The sequence below is a fragment of the Eriocheir sinensis genome, chromosome 24 (genome assembly GCF_024679095.1).
Source record: "Eriocheir sinensis breed Jianghai 21 chromosome 24, ASM2467909v1, whole genome shotgun sequence".
Classification (NCBI taxonomy): domain Eukaryota; kingdom Metazoa; phylum Arthropoda; class Malacostraca; order Decapoda; family Varunidae; genus Eriocheir; species Eriocheir sinensis.
In genome coordinates, this window is record NC_066532.1 from 3,534,485 (window position 1) to 3,559,325 (window position 24,841).

At 41.4% G+C, this 24,841-nt stretch overlaps 1 protein-coding gene across 3 annotated transcripts in view; it reads left to right on the top strand.

The window, feature by feature from the left end:
- Positions 1–15,804, top strand: part of LOC127002778 (armadillo segment polarity protein-like) — a 32,258-nt gene extending 16,454 nt beyond the window's left edge. For all 3 annotated transcript variants that reach the window (XM_050868967.1, XM_050868968.1, XM_050868969.1), the window contains 11 exons: positions 1,520–1,743; positions 2,218–2,412; positions 3,085–3,389; positions 3,925–4,226; positions 4,620–4,768; positions 5,525–5,731; positions 6,537–6,791; positions 7,099–7,269; positions 7,972–8,122; positions 8,493–8,738; positions 12,600–15,804. In XM_050868967.1, the coding sequence (XP_050724924.1) occupies positions 1,520–1,743; positions 2,218–2,412; positions 3,085–3,389; positions 3,925–4,226; positions 4,620–4,768; positions 5,525–5,731; positions 6,537–6,791; positions 7,099–7,269; positions 7,972–8,122; positions 8,493–8,738; positions 12,600–12,811 (2,417 nt within the window). In that variant the 3' untranslated portion in view covers positions 12,812–15,804. The remainder of the gene's footprint in view (positions 1–1,519; positions 1,744–2,217; positions 2,413–3,084; positions 3,390–3,924; positions 4,227–4,619; positions 4,769–5,524; positions 5,732–6,536; positions 6,792–7,098; positions 7,270–7,971; positions 8,123–8,492; positions 8,739–12,599) is intronic.
- Positions 15,805–24,841: the final 9,037 nt, after the last annotated feature.

Consider the following 24,841-nt stretch of genomic DNA (forward strand, 5'->3'; position numbering starts at 1 on the left):
TTGTGCAGCAACAATGATGAATACTGTCAGTTATAGTTGATTTTGAGTTTTAAGTTTTTAATAGTTGCAGACAGCTGTTTCGTTATAGTTTTCTCCACAGAGGACAGTGCCACAGCGATTTAGTAATTACGATCCGTGACCTTATAAAAACAAAACAGCCGTGTGACAGTATTAATAATTTGCAACTCAAAATCATCTGTAATTGACGGTATTCACCATTGCTGTCTGCTTAAAATTGGCAATGACGGCTGTTTTCTATCAGTGGGCTGTAGTTTATCATCCATGAAATCGGGTGTGCTATGTGACGGCAAATTGCCAGAGCACGCTAACGCACACCTCAGACGTGGGCGCTGCGGCTCTGGGTCAGTGTATCAGTTAAGCCCAAACAAAACACTGCCTAGCTAGAGTGAATTACATTGGAGTGAAGTGTGTCTCCTTTGGTCCACGGGATTACTACCTTGTTCCCTCTTGTCCACATTAGGTTTTCTTTTTATCCACCTTGAAATTATTCTTTCTCCACATTATCTTTTCATTCCACCCGTATCTTTTTTGGTTTTGTCCACATCATTATCTTTTCGTTTTGTTCATTATCTTGTTTCCTTCTCATCCTCGTTATCTTTTCTATGTACCCATTTTTTCTTTTTTCTTTTTCTCCACATTATAATCTTTTCATTTTATCCATTTTCTTGTTTCCTTCTCATCCACGTTATCTTTTCTTTGTACCCATTTTTTCTTTTTTCTTTTTCTCCACATTATAATCTTTTCATTTTATTCATTATCTTGTTTCCTTCTCATCCTCGTTATCTTTTCTTTGTACCCATTTTTTCTTTTTTCTTTTTGTCCACATTTTATTCATTATCTTGTTTCCTTCTCATCAACATTATCTTTTCTTTGTACCCATTTTTTCTTTTTTCTTTTTCTCCACATTTTATTCATTATCTTGTTTCCTTCTCATCCACGTTATCTTTTCTTTGTACCCATTTTTCTTTTTTCTTTTTCTCCACATTATAATCTTTTCATTTTATCCATTTTCTTGTTTCCTTCTCATCAACATTATCTTTTCTTACCCATTTTTTCTTTTTTCTTTTTCTCCACATTATAATCTTTTCATTTTATCCATTATCTTGTTTCCTTCTCATCCACATCTTTTCTTTTTACCCGTTTTTTCTTTTCTCTTTTTCTCCACATCATTATCCTTTCATTCATTATACCACGCACAGCTATAGTGTATGATCTTTGCTTCTCCTTGTTTAGTGTCCTTATTTTTACTCATGGGTTTGGATAGGCCATGTCCCTCCCACTCCTTACAATCATATACTCTCTCCTCCCTCATGGCTTCCACCTGTTATAGCTGAATACACACATTACCTTGTTTTCTTCTTCATATAATTTTTTTTTTTTTTTTTTTTACAATAAAGGAAACAGCTCAAGGGCACAAAAAAAGTAAACAATAATAAAAAAAAGCCCTGGTCCTTGTTTTCTCCTCTTCCGCACCCTTACCTCGTTTCCTTGTCCTCAGTGTCACAAGGCGGGTACCACAACCCAGCAGACATGCCTCTACAGAACCCCAAAGAGCAGATCGCCATGTGGCAGCAAAACGCCTACATGAGTGACTCGGGCATCCACTCCGGGGCCACCACCAACGCGCCATCCCTCTCAGGCAAGGAGGAGGAGATGGATGCAGAGTGGATAGAGGGGCAGACCCAGCAAGGCTTCAACCAGGCGGCCTTCACGACTGAGCAGGTGGGTCTGGAAGGGGGTTTTAGAGCCATTTTCACAGTTTGCCATGATGGGTTAGTAAGCCTCTAAACCAATGCCAATGACTTCATGAATTCCTTATATAGTGTTTTGTGTTCATATTTGACCCGTCCGCTGCGATTGGCACGGATTTGGCTTTCACGGGTAGCCTGATAACATATACTCCCAGGTCTTTCTCTGCCTCTGTGGTGGATAGTGGAGTGTTTCCCATGTGGTATTGGTATGCTGGATATCCTCTTCCAAGGTGCAGGACTTTACATTTTTCATTGAATTGTAGCAGCCACATTTTGTTCTATTCTTGTAGCTTGGTGATGTCTTTTTATAGGAAATCCACTGTCAGCAGGTTAATTGGCCCTTTTGTTCCTGTTTTTGTTCTTTGCCCTTGACCTGCCTCTCCTGCTGTTAAAGAAAAATAAATAAAAATAAATAAATGGTTAGCTAATGACGACTCCCTCCCAGGTGGACGACATGAACCAGCAGCTGAACCAGACCAGGTCCCAGCGAGTGCGTGCGGCCATGTTCCCGGAGACGCTGGACGAGGGCATGGAGATCCCCTCGACGCAGTTTGACCCCCAGCAGCCCACCGCCGTGCAGAGGCTGGCCGAGCCCTCACAGATGCTCAAACATGCCGTGGTCAACCTCATCAACTACCAGGTGTGTGTTGGGTGATCTGGGTTGTGATGTTCTGTCTCCTTTCAATGAGAGCAAAACGTATCCAGTTAGTTGTATTGTAAAAGTAAAGGTAATTGTGCTAAAGCCTATTGGTTCAGAAAGTTTGTGCAAAAATAGGATACATCAAGGTCTTATTAAAAAGTATGTTAAGAATTGAGAAGTGTAGTTAGTTAAATAGATAGATGGAGAAACAGATACATAGATACATCAGAAAGTTTGTGCAAAAATAGGATACATCAAGGTCTTATTAAAAAGTATGTTAAGAATTGAGAAGTGTAGTTAGTTCAATAAATAGATGGAGAAACAGATATAGATACATAGATAAGTAGATAGGTATGCATTAGTTAATTTACTTTTGTCTTAAAGATCCAATATAGCATTTAAGAGTTTCCTTGCTAAGTTTGCTTCCATGTACACACTTGAGGTAGTGGTAATAACTTCCTTTTCACAGACATTTGATTCCTTACATCTCGAAGTGACAGATCCCTTTGTTTTCCCTATACAGTCAATTATCTACCTCTTCTAGTGACTATTCCCTTCATTTTCCCTATACATTCAATTATCTACCTCTTCTAATGACTATTCCCTTCATTTTCCCTTTACATTCAATTATCTACCTCTTATAGTGACCGTTCCCTTTGTTGTGCCCTCCAGGATGACGCCGACCTGGCCACCCGCGCCATCCCCGAGCTGATCAAACTTCTGAACGACGAGGACCAGGTTGTAGTGTCCCAGGCCGCCATGATGGTGCACCGCCTCAGCAAGAAGGAAGCCTCGCGCCACGCCATCATGAACTCCCAGCAGATGGTGGCGGCCCTGGTGCGCGCCCTCTCCAACTCCAATGACCTGGAGACCACTCGGGTGACAGTTGGGGCGCTGCACAACCTCTCGCACCACCGTCAGGGGCTGTTGGCCATCTTCAAGTCGGGCGGCATCCCTGCTCTGGTGAAGCTCCTCAGGTAGGCAGTGTTACCATGTCTGATTGTGTCCTTAAACTGTTATTGCTGGATCATGTCGTGTGTGTGTGTGTGTGTGTGTGTGTGTGTGTGTGTGTGTGTGTGTGTCAATTCAGGCCTATCATTTGTGTTCCTTCTTACAAAACAGTGATCATAAGCTTTTTAGGTCCGCAGTGTTACCATGTCTGCTTGAGTCACTTTTATCTCACTCATACAAGATATTCTCAAGCCAGTGTTATGTCTCTGTGTGTCATCTCTGGCCTGTTGTTTAGTATGGATTCGTGATTTCATTCAACATAGTGAGGATAAATGTCTTGGGTAGGCAGTGTTACCATGTCTGCTTGTGTCATTCATGTCTTTAACTGCACTCATATTGCTGTGTTAAGTCTGTGTGTGTCATCTGGTATTTATCACTAGTGTGCCTGCATACCCAATACTGAGGACAAGCTCTTGGGTAGTTGTAAGAGATAAATAGCTAACCTGTTTACATTCCTCGAAGTTCTTTGTAAAAACTCTTGACATGAGCGTTGCCTTTCAGTTCACCGGTGGAGTCCGTGCTGTTCTACGCCATCACCACGCTGCACAACCTGCTGCTGCACCAGGAGGGCTCCAAGACGGCCGTGCGCATGGCGGGCGGCCTCCAGAAGATGGTCGCCCTCCTGCAGCGCAACAATGTCAAGTTCTTGGCCATCGTCACCGACTGCCTGCAGATCCTGGCCTACGGGAACCAGGAGTCCAAGCTCATCATCCTTGCCTCCCAGGGCCCGCAGGAGCTGGTGCGCATCCTACGTTCCTACACTTATGAGAAGCTGCTCTGGACTACCTCAAGAGTTCTCAAAGGTAGGATAGATACAACATGGAAAGGGGCACCTAGTAAGGTTGATAATATTGATTTATTAAGATATAGAAAGTAATTTTGGAAGTTTATTGGAAAGTTCTTTTTCTTAATCTTTCTCAAAGTTTGTTAAAAGTTAAAACTGCTTACTTGTTAGTTGTTTTGCTCATTGAATGGGGGAAAAATGAGATATGCAGAGAAAGACAGGAGCTAAAAATGGCAGAAACAAAACTAGTTCATTATTTTAAAATCACTTAGTCTTTACAGAAGCTAAGGAAGATAGGAAAAAAAACAATTGAGTTCATTATCTCAGATGCTCTTAGGTTACAATATTTAACAGTTTTATTTGCGTTTTTTCAATGTCACAAATCTTAACACTCCACTTTTCCTCCTCACAGTTTTGTCGGTGTGCTCAAGCAACAAGCCGGCCATCGTGGAGTCCGGCGGGATGCAGGCGCTGGCCATGCACCTCACCCACCAGTCCACTCGCCTCGTTCAGAACTGCCTTTGGACCCTGCGGAACCTCTCGGACGCTGCCACCAAAGTCGTGCGTACAAGTGATATTTATGATAGATAAAGGAAACTTGTCTTCACAGCAGCACTCTACACTCTTCTGTCTATCTTCTCACATTACAAACTTAGCCATATATGTAGTTTAGATCCTAAGGCGCTCATATTTCATACTGTATCGTTACTTATCATTTGTGTATTCATCCAAAATTGTGCATAGAAGGATGGATAAGGTAACTTGTCCTCTGAGCACTCCAAACTCTTCTGTCTGTCTCTTCATACTCTGCAAACTTAATAATGTGCATACTTTAGATTCTTAAGTCTGCTCTGTTTCATTCTACATCCCTTCAGTACCACTTACCCTTTCACATCCCTTTCTAACCCGTCCGCTGCAATTGGAACGAATTTGGCTTTCATTGGCAGCCTGATAACATATACTCCCATGTCTTTCTCAGCCTCTGTGGTGGGTAGTGGAGTGTTTCCCATGTGGTATTGGTGTGCTGGATATCCTCTCCCAAGATGCAGGACTTTACATTTTTCTTCATTGAATTGTAGCAGCCACTTTTTGATCCATTCCTGTTGCTTGGTGATGTCTTATTGTAGGAAATCCACAGTCAGCTGGTTAAAGCCAAAGTCGTCTATATATTAAAGATCTATTGAAGCATATATTTGAGGTTGGAAATACAACCCCCAAAAGTTAAAGCTGTTTCCATGCATTAGGGTTATAGTCATATCACCATCTGTACATCCATACGAAAGCATACACTGAGGTCCCTTTTCTTCCCCCCTCCAGGACAGCATGGACCAGCTTCTACAAAACTTGGTGCACTTGCTGCGTGCCAGTGATATCAACGTTGTGACCTGTGCTGCCGGCATCCTCTCCAACCTGACCTGCAACAACCAGCGCAACAAGATCACGGTCTGTCAGGTTGGCGGAGTGGAGGCTCTCGTGGCCACCATCTACAGCGCTGGAGAGAGGGAGGAGATCACCGAGCCTGCCGTGAGTACTGAGGGTTGATGTATTCACTCTTGGTATGTTTGTTCCTGAGAGTTAAGTTCCAGATGCCTCACCAATCGATACTGATCCTCTCTTCTGGCCACTCTTTGGTATTTTCTTTTGCTGGAGCTGTGGTTAGTGTTTTTTTAGTGTAATTTATTTATTTATTCATCTATTTTTCCCTTGATCTGACTCTGCAACTGTAAAAAAAGGAAAAAAAGACCTAATATGCAATGCTGGTTATCTTCATCCAGTACCTCATTTTCTGTAGGCAAAGGGTGGAGACTTGAAATGGGTGCAGTTAGAAGACTGAAATAAGACTTACTTTAACCACAGTGCAGCAGAGTTATATTTGAGCATTCACTTTCCCATTTATACATGTTACTGAAGGGGATACACTTACCCATGTATATGTTAACTAAGACCTTAAATGAGACTTAGGCCAAAAGGAAAGAGGTAACATTGACTTCCTTCGTCTGCATTTCCTCCTGCCTATGACTTGACCTTTTTCAAGAAGAGTGTATCAAGACACCTCTCCACCCGAAATTGACCTCTCTTTTGGTCACTCTTTACTTTTGTCTGTTGTGGGAGCGGTGAGTAGTGGTCTTTTTTTTTCTACTCATTTTGTTCCCCTTGAGCCGTCTCCTTTGTTGTAAAGAAAAAAATTGACCTCTCTTTCGGCCACTCTCTACTTTTGTCTGTTGTGGGAGTGGTGAGCAGCGGGCTTTTTCTTTTCTACACTTTTTGTTGCCCTTGAGCCGTCTCCTTTGTTGTAAAAAAAAAATAATGATAAAATGTCGTTTCGCAGGTCTGTGCTCTCCGCCACCTAACGGCCCGGCACCCAGACGCAGAGGTGGCCCAGAACGCAGCTCGCCTCAAGAATGGCATCCCCGTCATCGTCAACCTCCTGCACCCCCCCTCCCGCTGGCCCCTGGTGAAGGCTGTCATTGGCCTGATCCGAAACCTGGCCCTCTGCTCGGCCAACCACGCCCCCCTGCGGGAGTCCGGGGCCATCCCCAGACTGGTGCAGCTGCTTATAAGGGCTTTCCAGGACACACAGAGGGTAGGTGGATGTTGTGCTTTATACTTGCAGACCCTGAAGCTCAATGTTATTAGTGTCATATACAATAATATAGTGTGGGATTCATTTAACCCAGTAACTGCAGGGATTATGTTTCTTAAAGGCCCCTCTAAGTGAGAAAAATGAGAAAAAATCATAACCCACGCAAACCATTTCATAATATATATAAACGCATTTGTGATCAGTTTATGCATCATCTATTTTTTGGGGTTTATATCATGGCGAAAATTTGTCCCGTCGCTGGTACACGGTAGGGCCACAACTTCTCTAATGGGGTTCTCTCTCGCAGCAACGTTCGTCAGTGGCGAGCGGTGGGTCGGGCAGCATCGGGGCCTATGCTGATGGGGTGCGGATGGAGGAGATCGTGGAAGGAACCGTGGGTGCCTTACACATCCTGGCCCGCGAATCACACAACCGGGCCATCATCCGGGGCCTCAACGTCATCCCCATCTTTGTGCAGGTAAGTTTAGGTGTTGATGAGGAGCTTCGTCCTTTATTTTTGTTTGTGTTAATTCATATCTTTGTAGCGATTCAATCTTGGGGTGGTTCTTCTGTTACCGTAAAAGACAAAACAAAATAAACGTCAACAAGAAGAAAAATTGTCCTTATCTTTCTGCAGGTCAGTTTGTGTATTACTGAGGAGAGTTGTCCTTTATTTTTATTTAGGTTAGCTTTTGGGGTTGTTGTGATTCAGGCTTGTGGTGCTTCATATCTATAGCGCTTCATTTGTTACCATAAAAAAAAAAGTGCCATCCACATCTTCCTGCAGGTTAGCTCACTCAGTTTTAAGGATGATTATTAGTTTTGTCCCCATTATTGTTAGCTCCTATCTGTTGCAATTCAGGCTTGTCGTTCAGTTCATTGACCATATAAGCTTTATCCCCATCTATGTTCAGGCTACCTTGTGCGTAAGTGAGGAGTTTCATCTCCCTTTCCGTACAGGTTAGCTTGCATGTTTGTGGTGATTCAAGCTCGTGATTCAGTTTATTACTTCGTACAAAATATCATCTCTACTGGTTAGCTCATGCAGTTGTATTAAAATTATATAAAGAAGGGGAAATATATGCATTGACCAAGATAGTTAGGCAGTTATGATAGTCGTCAGAGGTTATTCGTTCATTGAGGGCCATGAGTTACAAGGCTGTGTCCCTCTCTTCCTCAGTTGCTGTACAATGACATTGAGAACATTGAGCGTGTGGCGGCCGGCGTCCTCTGTGAGCTGGCAGCGGACAAGGAGGGCGCTGAGATGATAGAGCAGGAAGGAGCCACGGCGCCCCTCACCGAGCTGCTCCACTCGCGCAATGAAGGAGTTGGTGAGTTGAGGGCACGGACTTGATATTGTCTTGTGAGATTCATTGCAGATTTGCTGATGACTCTGTTTATTTTAACCTTATCATATGACTAATATAGTTATGGTTAAAGCATTAGGTAAGTAAATATTGTGATAGATTCAAGGACTCTGCAGTAAAACGGTTCTAGACATGTGATTTTTCATCTTTGTTTAGTTGTGTATTTTGGGATATTTGTTGCCCTAAGTTTATAGTGTCCCTGCTCCTCCCTCTCTACCTTATTTGTATCTTAGAATAATAATAATAATAATGTTTTTCATGTTTTTTAGTTGCTTATTGTGCAGAATTCAATCACAATCCACAGTTAAGATCAATCACTGTGACACCCTTCCAGCCACCTACGCCGCAGCTGTTCTGTTCCGCATGTCGGAGGACAAGCCGCAGGACTACAAGAAGCGCCTGAGCATGGAGCTGACCAACTCCCTGTTCCGCGAGGACGGCTCCATGTGGCAGGGAGACATGGCCGCCATGCCCCCGGACCTCCAGGACTTCATAGCTCCCCCAGAAGGCCACTATGACCCCATGTACGCCCAAGGCCCTCCTAGTGTCCACAGTGGCCACGCTGGGCCGAACTACCAAGGTAATGAGTACTATACAAACTAGTCCTTATGCTCCTAACATGATCCTCTCCTCACTCTTTTTGAAGGCATATCAGAGCACTCCCCAGACCGGTGTTTCCTGTCATTAGTGCGGGACAAAGGTCGGTATTAAAAGACACTTCCGCTTCTCATATCAACTACTTCCAAAGGCCAAAAACAAAAAGGAGATTGATTGGGTTCTAATGAGTCTTTCTTTCGATTCTTGGTACAGAAGAAAGGTCAAACTACCACCAGGGTCATAAAACTAGCCCTGGAAATGCCCCAAACTCCTACGAAAGCCTTGTCAAATATGTGTACTTGGGCGCCGAAATATTTAATACGACCCAAAGCCGCGAGGTCTGCTGGGTTGTGGCGGACCTGTTCTGATTTGTGGTTGTTGATCATGATTTTTAAGCAATAAGTTTTTCCTAGTCTATGTTTCTTTTTATGGTTTTCGACATGGTGTCTCTAGTGGCAAGCATGTGGAGGATCCTGTAGTGAACAAAGACAGCAGTGACTCTTTGTTGAATGTTAGTTTGTAGCAGCAAAGGAAATAGCAGGTCCTTCCTTCAAAAGATTATTGCTGTTTAGAATATTAGTTGGTGTTTAGCTTTCAAGATAGCAGTGTAAGTTACCACGGAATATGTTTGGGAAATGGTGTGTAGATCATTATTCCATTGTCTAGATAACTGTCCTAACGTACATTTTTGTCAAATTGAACTGGTAACTGCATCTCTGGGATTAGGACTGTGCCAGACACAGAGTGCTACACTAGACATAAGTAAAGATATTTTGTATACAGTTCAAATGGTGCAGGTGTTTCATTTGGGACTTGAGAGCACGGTGACGATGAAAAAACTAGACCAGTTAACATTTATATATCACTACTTCAATGGATGTTTTATTTAGTGTGGCGCCATTGCCATGGGAATGACTGCTGATTTATTCTCCTTTACTCACCCCTTCAGCTCATTGGTTGTTCCTTGAAAATGTTTGGTGAGGGCATTTCAGGTGCCGGCTTTCTATGCCCCAGCCGATGATTTGAACCTGTGAGATTTATATCTAAGATTTACTTATTAAAAGGGAGCTGATTACCCCAGCTTGTGTATTCAGGAAGTGTGCTGAGGAGTGGTAACCAAAGAAGCTGTTGGGTCACTCACATCAACCAGAAGAGTGTTATACCTTTTGGGTGTTCTAGGAAGTAATGTGCATGTTCGTGGTGCACATTTTTGGCAACCTTCACAAATCAAATCAAATCAAATGACTGAGAGATGGGGAGGTAGACCAGAAACTCCCTTGAAGAAAGACCTCAAAATATGCCAGTGGAAGGAGTCATCAACTGTTATTGACCTTGCAAAGAATATTTCCCTTCACCACTTATTTGCATAGTTTGGATAGAGCATTTCTGGGGACCTAAAGGCTCTAATACTGTTTGCATGTTCAGTCTTTTTAACCCGGCAGCAGCGGAGATCATGTTTGTTAATGGTCCCTCCAAGCGAGAAAAATGAGAAAAAATCACCCCTCACACAAACCATTTCATAATATATATCAATGCATTTGTGATCAGATTATATATCTGTTTGGGTGGTTTATATCATGGCACAAATGTGGCCCGTCGCTGGTACACAGGAAAGCCACAAATTTGGCCCGTCGCTGCTTCCAGGTTAAACAAGTGAACTCCATCTCTTTGGATTTTGAAATAGTGGAATGTTTTTGGGTGCAAGGGTTCTTATGTTATACTCCCGTCATACTTTGAGGGTGTACTTTATCTGTGTGTGAAGTCCTTGTAGTTATCTTTAACCTTAACAAAGTAGTCAAAGGCATTCATCTTATCCATCCCTCTCTGCTAACTGACTCCTTTTCATCTTTAAATCTGCTGCTCTGTTGCTTCCCTTGCTTTCTTTTGTTGCTACTTTTGTGCTTTCTGCTCTTCCTGACCTCTTCTTCTTCTTCCTGAGCCTCCACCACTCACCATTACTTGTTTTTTCCTTTTTCCGTGTTTTTATTCTTCATTGGTATTATTTTTCTCTGTTTTAACAATCACATTTACATTATTGTTTGATGCTTTAAATATATCAACTTCTGCAGGTCCAACAGTTTGTTTTTAATCTTTATTTTATGGTTTAACTTTTCAGCCCATTTTTAAAAAGAATAATATTTTTCAGCCATCATTATGTTGTATTGATTATCTTTTTTGATATTTCAGCTCACTTATTTTCAAACTCAACACTTAATTTCATCATGTATACATTTTATTTGATACTTAAGATCTCTGTTATATTTTCATACATTTTTTCTTATCACTGGTTTTCGTTTCAGCTTTAGATGCACAATTCATCATGTTGTATTATAAATCATATGTGTGCAAGTTTTATGAATTTTTTTTACATCTTCTCTATAATTTTTTACTATTGTTTAACCTTTGATTTGTATATTTTACAATAAGTTTGTGACAAGCACAGCAGGGTTTTTGGTTCACTGGGGTAAGAGCTCACTTCGATCCAAAGGAAAACTGCTTAAGATTTACAGCCTTTGAATCAGTCCTTTCTCTGCTACTCTAGGAGATGCCTCACATAAGGAGACTGCTCTCTCAACCCATTGTTAAGTTCTTGATTTCAAGCCTTCCTTCATTTATCATCACAATTATCATTATCATCATTCCTATCATCATTACCATCCTCCTTCTCCTCCTCCTCTGTGACCCTGTTGCTGGCAAAGGCGAGGAGGCAAGCAAAAATTGCAATTTGATAAGTTTGATGAGAGGTAAAAAATTCAAAACATAAATTGTTGCCGGGGCCTCATTCCCCGTCCTCCATCCTAGTGTGTGTGTGTTACAGGATCATCCCTTACCTTAAGAGCTTTGGTATCAGGCATATTTTGTTTATTTACTTGTTTCAGCCTCTCAGCATGGGGAAAAAGGCCTACAATATATATTTTAGGGAGAAGATAGAGATAGAGGTAGCAAGGGAGAAATAAACCCCCTTTTGATATATACAAGAGTTTCAATCCTGCAAGGCAATATTTCTGATGGTTTAAAGAACTTGTCACACAGATGAGCGTCCATGAAATGCTGGCTGTTGTAGGTCAGCTTGAAGCCCCTGATGCTCTTACAGTCAAGCTGAACATTATACAAGAATGACTCAGGAGAATTCTGTGCACACTGGAAGCACTCTTCTCTCCTATAGACATTCAGTTCCATAAAGATGTTCATTGGTGGCTAATATAAAAGATCTGGGAAGTCAAAATTCAGAATTGGTATTATTTTTCATGTGGTTTGTACATTCTAAATTGTATGGAAATTGGCATGAAAGCAAGACAACCGTTGCTGTGAAACTGAGAATACTGAAATATTGTTTGAAACAATTTTGGAACCAGAACAGATGTTACGACACCTTAATACCTTTTCTTGTTCTTTTCTTTATCTTTTTTTAATATAGAAGTTTAACATTTCACCCACAACACAGTAGAGGCATCAACCCCCACCTGCTATTTGGCCTGGCCTGGTACTAAAATATTTTGTGTTACTTGTTGGATTCATTTAATGCAGAAGGTAAAGGAGCATCCCTCCCCCTCAGTATTTTTGGATAAAGGAGGCCATCAGTTCGCTAGTCAGAAAACCTCATATCAGTCAAGCAGGCAGCAAGAGTTTTCAAGCTGGCCATGTTGGAGGTGACAGGAGTGTGGAGGCTCAACACTAGTTCCCTAAATTCCCCTGCACCAGCCTGCGTCAAGCTGGAAAAGCAAGATAAAAGGAAATCCAGCCAATGCAATTCTTACCCTAAATAATCTGAATTCTTTCCTCAAATGCTCTGTGTCACATGTAAGGGATAGTGACTCTGTTTTAATATATAAATAATTTGCAGGCGGCTATGACCATGTGCCTGTGGACTCGATGCAGGGCCTGGATATTGGCTCCCAGCATGGGGGCCCCGGGTCAAACTATGGCCCTATAGACCCCAGAGACTTACCGCCAGGGCACCAAGGCCACCCAGACTTAACATTTGACCAGCAGATACCTCCACAGCCTCCTCGAGACAACAATCAAATGGCAGCTTGGTATGACACTGATCTGTAGGCCAGTGTCATGCAAAACTAAACCCACACTACCACATCAAAGAGTATGATTAACTATAATTTATGGAAGGATGAGTTCATGTCAGTATGAGTACATGAGTAACTAAATCATGGCATTGGTGAGGCCATCCCGTGCCAGCCTGGGAGGGTGGAGTCCTGGCCAGCGGTGAGGCAATTCCTTGATATGAGTAAAAGTGACTCACTGCTGTTTATTTATTGTCCTCACGCTGAGGGAGATGATTCATTACTAGGGTGAGAATTTGAAACTTTGTAATTTTGGGAATTGAACTGATTAGTGAAATTTCATTAATCTTGGCCAAGGTTTTTTATTATTCAAAGTATGTGTTTTTGTGTAATGGGAAAAATTGTTTATTAAAATTTCTTGACTTCCTTTTCTTTCCCCTGTCCTAAGAGGCCTCTTATTTTATGATGTTTGTATCTCAGGTGCTGCAGCAGCTACTTCTTCCTCTAAGTTTTGTAGTCACAGTATAGTTGCATTGGTCTGCTGAGGCAGCTCTTGTTATACTTCTGCTAAGTTTTGTATTGTGCATTTAATGTTTGGTGGATTTTGGATTGTTTGCTCTAGGTAAGCGTGTAAGGAACTGACTTGAGATTCAGTGGTCGGAGCTGAAGATCTTTGCAGCACAAAATGTCAGGGTAGTCAGTATAATTAAGACGTAACATTATCAGCTGAATACAACATATGATGATAGCTATGATGAATGTAAATAATGATTTTTCTCTTAATATTTTGTAAAGACTGAGTATATGGTAACCATCAAGCTGTCATGTTCCATCTGTGTGTGCTCACTTGAGCATGTGATCTTCACATATGCAGTGTTTTGGTACTGGACCATCATGTTTTTTACCATTCTGCTAGCTTGATTGTATTAGTGATTCTTTGTATACTAGAGATGATGCCTGTAGCATACATTAAATAAGACTTATAAGCTTTCCTTGTTAAGGACAATCACATAATGAACATACAAGACTTCAATCAATCATGCAGTGTACAGGACTCGGCAAAAGTATGCGGTGCTTTGCTCAAGGCGTCGCAGACTTGTGGCAAACAAAGAATGGTGGCCTTGTAGGTGAAAGATATTAGACTGAAGTCTGCTGCTGCTACACAACATAACTGCATCCGTCAGCTGTCCGCAGCCACTTCAGGACCAGGCGCCAGTCACCTCCGGGCTGTCACAGTGATCGGTGGTCTGCCACGTCTTGCTCCTCAGCCATGCCTTGCTTTTTATTAGTGGTGGTTGTGGTGTCACTAGGCTCAGAAACCATTGGTCAGTGCTATGAAGCAGGCAGGTCGCCAAACCAAGGGAATATCTGAGTTAGTGGGTGTGGCAAACTCGTAAGTGAGGAAGCACTGTGCATGGTTCAGAGAGGAAAACACTGGTGAGATGCCATCACAGAAACTTTGGCCTGGTCATCCCAGGAAGACTTCTTCAAGGTCTGTGAACTTTCTAAAACGTTCATTGGAGAGTATCCGTCGGGTTAGAGCCTTCACAGACTTGAAGTCTTCCTGGGATGACCAGACGGAGGTTTCTGTGAATGCGTCTTACCACTGTTTTCCCCTTCTGAAACACACCCAGCACTTCCTCACCTCACTGTCGACTTCGCTGCACCCACCAACTCAATCATTTCCTTAGATTGGTGGCCTGCCTCCTCTACAGCAACGATCTGAGCAGTGGTTTCTCTGCTTAGCTCCCTAGTAGGCGCTGTAACAATGTGACGCCACAATCACCTCTAATAAGAACAAAAAACAAGGCACAGCTGCAGAGCAAGTCGCAGCAGACCACCGAACACCATGACAGCCCATAGGTGAGCGGTGGGTGGCCTTGAGGTGGCTGATGACAGCTGACGGATGCAGTGATGTCATGTAGTTGCCACATACTTGGATAAAATCTCACCCACAAAACCATCATTCTCTTTATGCCTTAACTGTGTGGCGCCTCAAGCAAGGCAACGCACACCTTTACCAAGCACTGTATGTTTTGTATCAGAATGCTTCTCCCATTGCTAAGGTTTTGTAGCCCATGTCAGATGTTCGGTGTCACCAGCAGGCTCCACAGGGAACAAAAAACTGAGGTCTGTGGTACTTGCCAGAGCCTAGGTTACCCCAGAAGCATCCCTCTTCGCTTTTGTATTGCATGTGCTAAGTGAACCATGAGTGTGGCATCCTCAATATATGGAATAAGGAATGGATGCTTTGAAGTACGGAGCCCAGAAGAGTATAGCTTAGACCCTCTTATAAAGTAGATATGATTTTGTATAGATTTTTAGTAAAGCTTCTTATACTATGTACAAACTGAGTAGCAAGCCATAGTGAGATACCACTATACATATATCGAGATGCATTTTTACGTTAACTATGTCTTCTTGATTGCCATTTTCTGTCTGCGTTTGTAGCGTGAAGGATGGCGACAAAAAACAAACCTTTCCTTTCCGTTCTCAGCTTTACGGAATCATGGAGGACAAAGGAACAAACACCAAATGATTCGTTGTCATATTCACCTCCCTCCTCATTTATAGACATGTATTTACACCCTATATTATTAGTTTGCAATGTGCCACAGTATTAGATATATAATGTAATAAGCAGTTCATTCAAGTCATATAGATTCCCATCTCGTACTGTTATCAGCAATGAACATTTCCGGTGTGTAGTGTGCGGCTGTTTAAGACCTGACACACACACAACTGCCACCATCACCAGCATGACAGGCACACACTATACACCCCAAATGTGCTTAGTCATGAATATTACCTTGTGTTCAATCTGGCAATCAAAGGCAAATAACCTCACCCTTGTTCTGGAAATTGGAGTCAACACGGATGCATTTCCTATCCTCAAATGCCGAAGGGTGTCGCTATTTCCCTGTGATTGTTAAGTGTATCCTCTTTCACCACATGTTAGTTTTTTAGTCTGTGTATCAATTTATCAGATAATCCATTGTAAGTGAAGTGATTAATAGAAAGTTTTTTTTACCCTTCTTTCATTGTCCCCAACGCTCGATCGACGCTTTGAAACTCATGGCTTGTTCGTGTTCGCTAGGCAGCATCAACCACGCAGCCACATGCAGTCCTCCTCAAAGCTGTCATTTATCAGTGTTCCTGCTCATGTGCTGGGTGGGTGGCGGTGTGGCGGGTGTGCCCAGAAGGTTAAGTTCTGGGAGCAGTACTTTAAAGCTCTTCGTGACACATGACTTAATATTCTGGTAACAAACATATTAACCCATCCGCTGCGATTGGCACGGATTTTGTCTTGACTGGTAGCCCGGGTAACATTTAGTCCCAGGTCTTTCTCTGACTGTGGTGGATAATGGAGTGTTTCCCATGTGGTATACCGTATTGGTATGCTGGATATCCCCTCCCAAGGTGCAGGACTTTACGTTTTTCTTAACTGAATTGTAGCAGCCACTTTTTTTCCATTTCTGTAGCTTGGTGATGTCTTCTTGTAGGAAATCTGCAGTCAAGGGGTTAAAGAGTTTGTGTTTGGGGTGGTAAAAGGGTAGTCACTTTTAACATTTAAATCTAACGTATAAAATAGAATAAAGCATAGTTACCTCGGCATTAGACAGCAAAGCCCGGATAGTTCAAAGTCAAATTGGCAACTAAAAGGAAGAGTTGACGAGGAGAAGGAACGAGTGAGTCGCGTCATTGAATCGAGGCAAACTGAATCATTTGATGCATATGTTGCTGGTACCGCGATAGCTGATATAATCTTGAAGAGCAGTATTAGTGTTTTGTTTCTGAGACGGTATATAATCAACCTGGCCTATGTGAGCTCAGAACGGTTATAATTGGTCGACCCGAGGCAGTTGGACTCTGACAGAATCATGAACTAGTGCTCCTCTGTCTGCCAACGGGAGACTGTGAGGTGTGTTGAGGAATCTAATGTGTTTTCAGGTCATTTTAACACACTTCTAGCTTCATTACCAAAACCTTTATATGCTCTAATCGTAGTGTAGGCCTACTCATCAGCAGAGAGGCAATACCTGTGCATGAGGTGGTCGTTTCGTGGGCATGGTGAAACATCAAAATGGTTGGCTTCGGAACTCGTGGTTGTTGTTCGTCAGGCCTCAGCGATCGACGCAGCCACACGTCAGCCTCCATCAGGGGAGAAGAGGTATGTATTGACAAGGGTGAAGGTTGTGCGTGAAGGTAGATGGCCGTGGTTATTAAATTAGAAGGCGTTTTATTGGATTGGTAATAGTGACAAATTAAGGGTGAAGATTGTGCGTGAAAGTGGGTGGCCGTGATTGTTACATTAGAAAGCGTTTTATTGGATTATTAATATTGTAGAACAAGGCCAGTGGTTCTCAAACGGGGGTAGAATAGGCCTACGCATAGTCCCCGGGGTAGCTACGCCAAATCTTGTGGGTAGCTACGCGCGAAGGTTGTCTCGGAGAAGTGCGGAACAACGGTCAACAATTCATCTATTTGTATCCTTGTATCCCGTGTGTATCTTTATATCCGATTTGTATCCTTGGTTACGCTCGGAAACACGCGTTGGTCAAGGAGTTTAGAATATAGGCTACGGGGAAAGGCCGGGGCGGGGCAATCCATAGTGTCTTTGATCAATTTAGGATCTTCATACATTGGCAGCTTAGCCCGGTGTCCGCCCCAATCAATAATCTTTAAGTTTTTACCAGAGTGAGGTGTGGCCGCGAATACGTGATAGGAACGTGTACCGGACAGGATCAGCTAGACCGAATCTGTTCCGTGAGATTTAGCCTATATTTCTAGATATTTTTATTTTTATATATATATAAAAACTTTTTGAGGTCGGGGCTATTCCATAAACATTTTTGGGGCATATAGGTCAGACTACGCCGGTGTCTTTAATTAAAAAAAAGTTATTCTAATAATAATTGTTTAATGTGACTCAACTTTAAAGTTTACACACGCTCGACTGCAGAACTGAATTTAGTAAAAGTATATTGTTATAAAACGAAAAATATGCCATCCCATTTTCTGATTCGAAAATATTATTGTAGCAAGCTCTCAACATCTTTCTATCGATCCGTCTTCTGTTATTGAACATTATCCTCACCTACATATACATGTCTACTCATTTACCCATATACATCTATACATTTGTACGGCATTTTGTGTACAGGCCCAGCATGTGACGTTTGGGCTGTTTTAGTGGCTGGGTTTGGCGGGTTTGGGCGACTTTTTGGAGCGATTCACGGCACATTTACCAGTGTTGCCAGCTAGAGAGAAAAACCTGCCCTTCTACAGATATACCTGAGTAAACAGAAATTTGAATATTTATAACTTTTTCGCTTACTGATATTTGCTCACCTACGGAAAGCAGGAGAAATTGCTGCTAGGTGTAATTTCTGATGTTACCTGGAAATTATATTGGTATTTATGCTCGTATATAAAAGATTTCCATTTAAACGTGAAAAGCATACTTTGGTGGTAATGAATTATATACTCTATAGTAGCTTCATTATTATTATTATTATTATTATTATTATTATTATTATTATTATTATTATTATTATCCGTATTATCATTATTATCATTATCGTTATCGTTATCATTATCATTATCAGTATTAGTGTCATTATTATTATTATTATTATTATTATTATTATGATCATTGTTATTATTATTATCTTCTTCTTCTTCTTCTCCTTCTTAGTCGTTGTCGAGATCGGCGTCTTCTTGTAGCGTATGATGGTTACTATTAAGATATATCAAAGCATAAAAGCCACAAAACATTATCTTATCGCTAAAATTTTGTCGCAGATCCCTGTTTATGCGGAAGTTAGAGAGATTAGGGAAAGATAATTCAGTTGTATTATTATTTTTTCCACCTTTGGGACTTACGGTCATTCAAATATTCTTATAGTAAAAATATATTGAATCAAGAAAGTTCTGTGGAATGAAATATATACAGTATATACGTAACCAATTCGATCTTCTACTTGGTACAATTAACATATTCTTTGTTTAGAAATTCATACGTTTTAACATTTGCTTCATCTTTTCCGTCTGTTGTGTCATGCTTGTATTTTCAGACTTTTCAGGTACGTATGTACAATCATTTTCAAGGGCCACAAAGGAGATAACTAAGTCGGGTTCTCATAGTGCTTTCTACGTCCATGGCTTCAGAAGTCTTGTTGAACTATCCCTAAAGACAATTAAACTACCCATGGGAATCTCTTCAATATCTCCTCAACTTCTCATGGGTGTTTTCTAAGTCCATGGCTTCAGAAGTCTTGTTGAACTATCCCTAAAGACAATAAAACTACCCATGGGAATCTCTTCAATATCTCTTCAACTTCTCATGAGTGTTTTCTACGTCCATGGCTTCAGAAGTCTTGTTGAACTATCCCTAAAGACAATAAAACTATCCATGGGAATCTCTTCAATATCTCTTCAACTTCTCATGAGTGTTTTCTACGTCCATGGCTTCAGAAGTCTTGTTGAACTATCCCTAAAGACAATTAAACTACCCATGGGAATCTCTTCAATATCTCTTCAACTTCTCATGAGTGTTTTCTACGTCCATGGCTTCAGAAGTCTTGTTGAACTATTCCTAAAGACAATTAAACTACCCATGGGAATCTCTTCAACTTCTACGATAGCCTTATCAACTGTGTGAGCTTAGGCGTCGAAATGCTTAGGAATATAGGCCAAAATCTTTTATACTAGCGTTGCCTTCCTGAAGAGACCAGTTTAAACTTTTCCCCATAAGAACAACATGTAATTTAGTCAATGGGATTTTGTTCGCGTTCAGTAAGAAGTGTGTTGGATTTTTACATCGCGTTAATTCTCCCAAAACTTGTCATAAAAACGCATAACACGAGGGGTTGGCAACTTGGCATGCATGTGGTATATAAGTGTTGATTTCTGCTTAACTAATAGGCTAACTTTTTTATGTAGCTGTATTACGGTAGTTTGAGGTTTTGGGTGCATGTTACTGTTTGAATGACGTTGTATTCGGTTCACTATTTTCCCTGAGGCCGCGGGTGAATCAGTTTCTGCTAATACGAGAGGCAATAGCTTTTTATGTAGCCTAGTATTTTGTATGGCAGTCGGCAAGTGTTTATTTAAGTTACAGTGAAACGAAATATTCTTCTGGTACCGAGACACCTCACCCCCCGAAATTGACCTCCTTTTTTTGCCACTCTCCTGAATTCATTTTTTATAGGGTCAGTGTTTATTGAGCTTTTTTCTCATTATTACTTCTTTTTGCCCTTGAGCTGCTTCCTTTGCTGTAAAAATAAATGAATAAATAAATAAAATCTCGAGACAACTAATCTGTATTCTTTATCCATCTTGAAATTGAGTAATACCTGACGTAACAACAATGGATGTCTCCTATTTGAAAAACTCTATTCTGCTCACAAATTCCCCTGAGGCGGGCGTTGAGGCCGCGGCGGCATCAATAGGTTGGGCTGGCCGCGGCGGGTTTGAAAGTAGCCATAGTCTCCCCATTTTGTAGTAGAAAGGATGATGATCTGTCTATGCTTTAGTTTTGGATAGATATATAACCTTAAAATATCCATTGTTAAATCAGGTATTACTAGAAATGAAGAGAGGGCTGGGTGATTAAAGACTTGCTTGGAGGCGGTGGCTGAATCGACAGAGTAACACCACTGCGTTCAGGAGGACGCGAGTTCAATCCCCGCCCGGTGCCACCAAGCTGGGATTTTTCAGCCGCCGCCGAGTGGCTTAAAACTACCCACATGCTGTCCAGAAGACCACCTATCAACCCGGACTCTAGATTCTAGGATTAAAGATGAGCTCCGGGAGGGCAGCATGGGCCAATGCAAGATGGCGCCACTATAAACACTCGCCTGCGCCAGAACGGGCTGGGCCGACCATCAGGACCCACCGGGAAGAAGCCTTGGGCCGACCATCAGGCCCCATCGGGAAAAAGCCTACCGACGCTATAGGCCGCGACGTAAAAAAAAAAAAAAAAAAAAAAAAAAAATTATCACTCTCACGTCTCTTTTGTAGGGATTAAGAAAAGTTAACCTGACTCGTAGCTAGCACATGGTTACAATGGCTCGTACCGTACATGCAACGCGTGGAATGAATGGCGTGGTTTGGGGAGGCAGCACGCATCACCGCAGAGATAATTGACTTACAAATTATCGCTCTCATATCCACGTGTGGTTCATAATTTAGATAGTCGTAGAGATGATGCTGCAGTTATACCCACGCTCGGTGATAACTGAATGGGTGGAGGTGAGGTCAGGATGAGGACTTAACGAAGGTGTGTCTTAAGGTTAAATCAGTAAATAGTAGGTAATTGTACTTGGATTCGAGTACATTATGAAAGAACTCGTATTTGGACTTGACCTCGTCTACAAAATTGAGTCACTATAATTGTACTTGGATTCGTGATAGCGTACGTAGTGTAGCCGTACTTGGATTCGTGATAGCGTACGTAGTGTAGCCGTACTTGGATTCGTGATAGCGTTCGTAGTGTAACCGTACTTGGATTCGTGATAGCGTACGTAGTGTAACCGTACTTGGATTCATGATAGCGTACGTAGTGTAGCCGTACTTGGATTCATGATAGCGTACGTAGTGTAACCGTACTTGGATTCATGATAGCGTACGTAGTGTAGCCGTACTTGGATTCATGATAGCGTACGTAGTGTAGCCGTACTTGGATTCATGATAGCGTACGTAGTGTAACCGTACTTGGATTCATGATAGCGTTCGTAGTGTAACCGTACTTGGACTCGAGTGCAAAAAAAAAAGTAATTTAACCCAAGCCTGTAATCTCCTTTGTGGCCTTTGGAAGCATTTGTTGTGAGAGCCGAAAGCGTCTGATAATACGGGCCTATTGGAGGTCATATTCTGAAGCTATATAGGCGGTGGCTGAACAGATAGCGAGACGGCCCCGCGTTCAGGAGGACACGAGTTCAATTCCCGACCGGTGCCACCAAGCTGGGATTTTTCAGCCGCCGCCGAGTGGCTTAAAACTACCCACATGCTGTTCAGAAGACCACCTATCAACCCGGACTCTAGATTCTAGGATTAAGGATGAGCTCCGGGAGGGCAGCATGAGCCAATGCAAGATGGCGCCACTATAAACACTCGCCTGCGCCAGAACGGGCTGGGCCGACCATCAGGCCCCACCGGGAAGAAGCCTTGGACCGACCATCAGGATCCACCGGGAAGAAGCCTACCGGCGCAATAGGCCAAGACGTAAAAAAAAAAAAAAAAAAAAAAAAATCAAGCACATGTTAAGCACGGTGCGCGCGTCCCGGAGGCTTTCCTAGGAGTTTTGAGCATTTCCAGAGGTGTAGTTTCATGAATCTGGTATAGTAGTTTGACCATTCTTTTGTACCATGAACGTGAAAAACACTCATCAAAACCCGAATAACCTCCTTTTCAACTCTCGGAAATAGATGATCAGAGAGGCAGAAGCGTGAGAGTAGCGGCCACAGAAACAAAGCTTGATGGCCCGCGTCACGCCTCTCCTTGAACACGCGGCGATAGCTCTTCAAAGTAAGTACACAAGAAAGCCATTTGATTCTGTAGGAGTGATGAACAGATATTCTTTGACCATGTATAGTGAATGTGGATGTCCTTGCAATATAATGTCGAGGAGTGTTTGTCTCGTATTCGTATCCGCATCTCTGTTCGCCTTTCCTTGCAATATAATGTCGAGTCGTGTTTGTCTCGTATTTGTATCCGCGTCTCTGTTCGCCTTTCCTTGCAATATAATGTCGAGTCGTGTTTGTCTCGTATTTGTATCCGCGTCTCTGTTCACCTGTCCTTGCAATATAATGTCGAGTAGTGTTTGTCTCGTATTTGTATCCGTATCCGCATCTCTGTTCTCCTGTCCTTGCAATATAATGTCGAGTAGTGTTTGTCTCGTATTTGTATCCGCATCTCTGTTCACCTGTCCTTGCAATATAATGTCGAGTAGTTTTTGTCTCGTATTTGTATCCGTATCCGCACCTCTGTTCTCCTGTCCGTGCAATATAGTGTCGAGTAGTGTTTGTCTCGTATTCGTATTCGTATCCGCACCTCTGTTCGCCTGTCCTTGCAATATAATGTCGAGTAGTGTTTGTCTCGTATTTGTATCCGTATCCGCATCTCTGTTCACCTGTCCGTGCAATATAATGTCGAGTAGTGTTTGTCTCGTATTCGTATCCGTATCCGCATCTCAGTTCGCCTGTTTGAAAAACCTCTCGTAGAAGTTCCCTGTGCTTTTCATGGACTGTTTTGTGATATTAGTGACAGTTTCACATGACCTGCACCACCATGAACGGGAAAATCACCCATGATTATGAAAACCCGGTTGATCTTCTCTGTGGCCTTGGAAAATAGTCGTAATGGGTGCCCGATACGAATGAACCAAATTTTGTCTCTTATGGGTGTGGGGTTAAGAGGATGTTCAATGGGCTTTGCGAGGTTGTTGAATGATAGAAATAATAATGTACGTGTTTGAAAAGCTTGAGACTGAAAGGAAGATATTTTTAACTTGTGCGGTTTGGTGGTACTTGACAATAATAACCAGAATGAGGGTGGTTTTTAAGGGTTAAGGCTCACCTGTAATCATTTCCTTTCTTTTTATTCAGTTTTCCATTAAATACGGCTTTATTTAAGTATTCTATTGATTATTTCCATGCACTTTCTAACATCCTCCAGATTGGTGATATGGTAAGAGGCTGGGGTCGGCATTACATTCAAGTAGACCATATCTCTTTTTATTCTGCATCTATCTAATAACTCTGCTTCATTTAAAAATACGCTTGATCAATTTCCAGCGTATCAAATCCCCTCGTTGTAATTAATGATGATGACAGGTGTGGCGGGTGAAGGTATTTGGCAACAGTAGCGTAGTACAGAGTTGCCAGATCTTCGGAAATGTCTGGAGATCTACTGACATTTGGACCTTTTGTCAGTCTGGTTGTGTTTACAATATTACTATTTTATTGCTTGCGTGCGTACTTTTTTAGGGGTTGGAGTTAGAATATCACGTAGGTACCTACCATAGCAAAATTTAGGGGAGCTTTTAAGAAAAAAAAATATTAAAGAATTATTTTCAGGGTGCGTTCCTCAAAAAAAGTCTAATATATATACGTACACTAGTATATATTGCGTTTTTGATTGATTGCAATGAATAGGCTATATCAATTAACCCTCATGAGACTTAAATAAATCCATAATCTCCACTGGGGCAAAGTATATCACTTCAAGTTTGTATTAGGTTGTAATGAAAGAATCCTCAGAAAATATGATTAATCCAGAAATATTCGTACAAATCTCCAGGATATATTTATTGGGACAAAATATTACAATTTGTATTATATGGAATGATTATTGCAATGAATGAATTGTAATGAAAGTCAGAATCCTCAGAAAATGAGATAAATCCAGAAATATTCGTACGAAATCTCCAGAACATTTGGCACATGGTATGGTAGTATTAATTAATGATGGTAATACAATGAAAATGAAGATATGAATCCCCAGAAAAGTGATACATGTGATAGATTTAGAAATATTGGTACAAATCTACAGGATATATATATATATATATATATATATATATATATATATATATATATATATATATATATATATATATATATATATATATATATATATATATATATATATATATATATATATATATATATATATATATATATATATATATATATATATATATATATATATATATATATATATATATATATATATATATATATATATATATATATGGTATGGGGATGATGTTGGTTATAGTGCAAGGTACGTGGTATATATATAATATTACAATGAAAATGATCGAAAATGTTAATGAAATCTATTATTTGTTGTAGAGCCATATATTATACATGCAGTTGTTGTGGCAACTTGTGGGCCATTCCGGCCATATATAGATATAGTTTTCTGACTGTTTTTTTTGGGGGGGGGGCTTTTACGGTAGAAATAACTGATGTAAGAGTCGAAAGCACCTAAATATACCGGCTATAGGAGCCCTAGAAAATTAACATAAGCCCAGAAACATAGGTCCCAAAATCTGCAG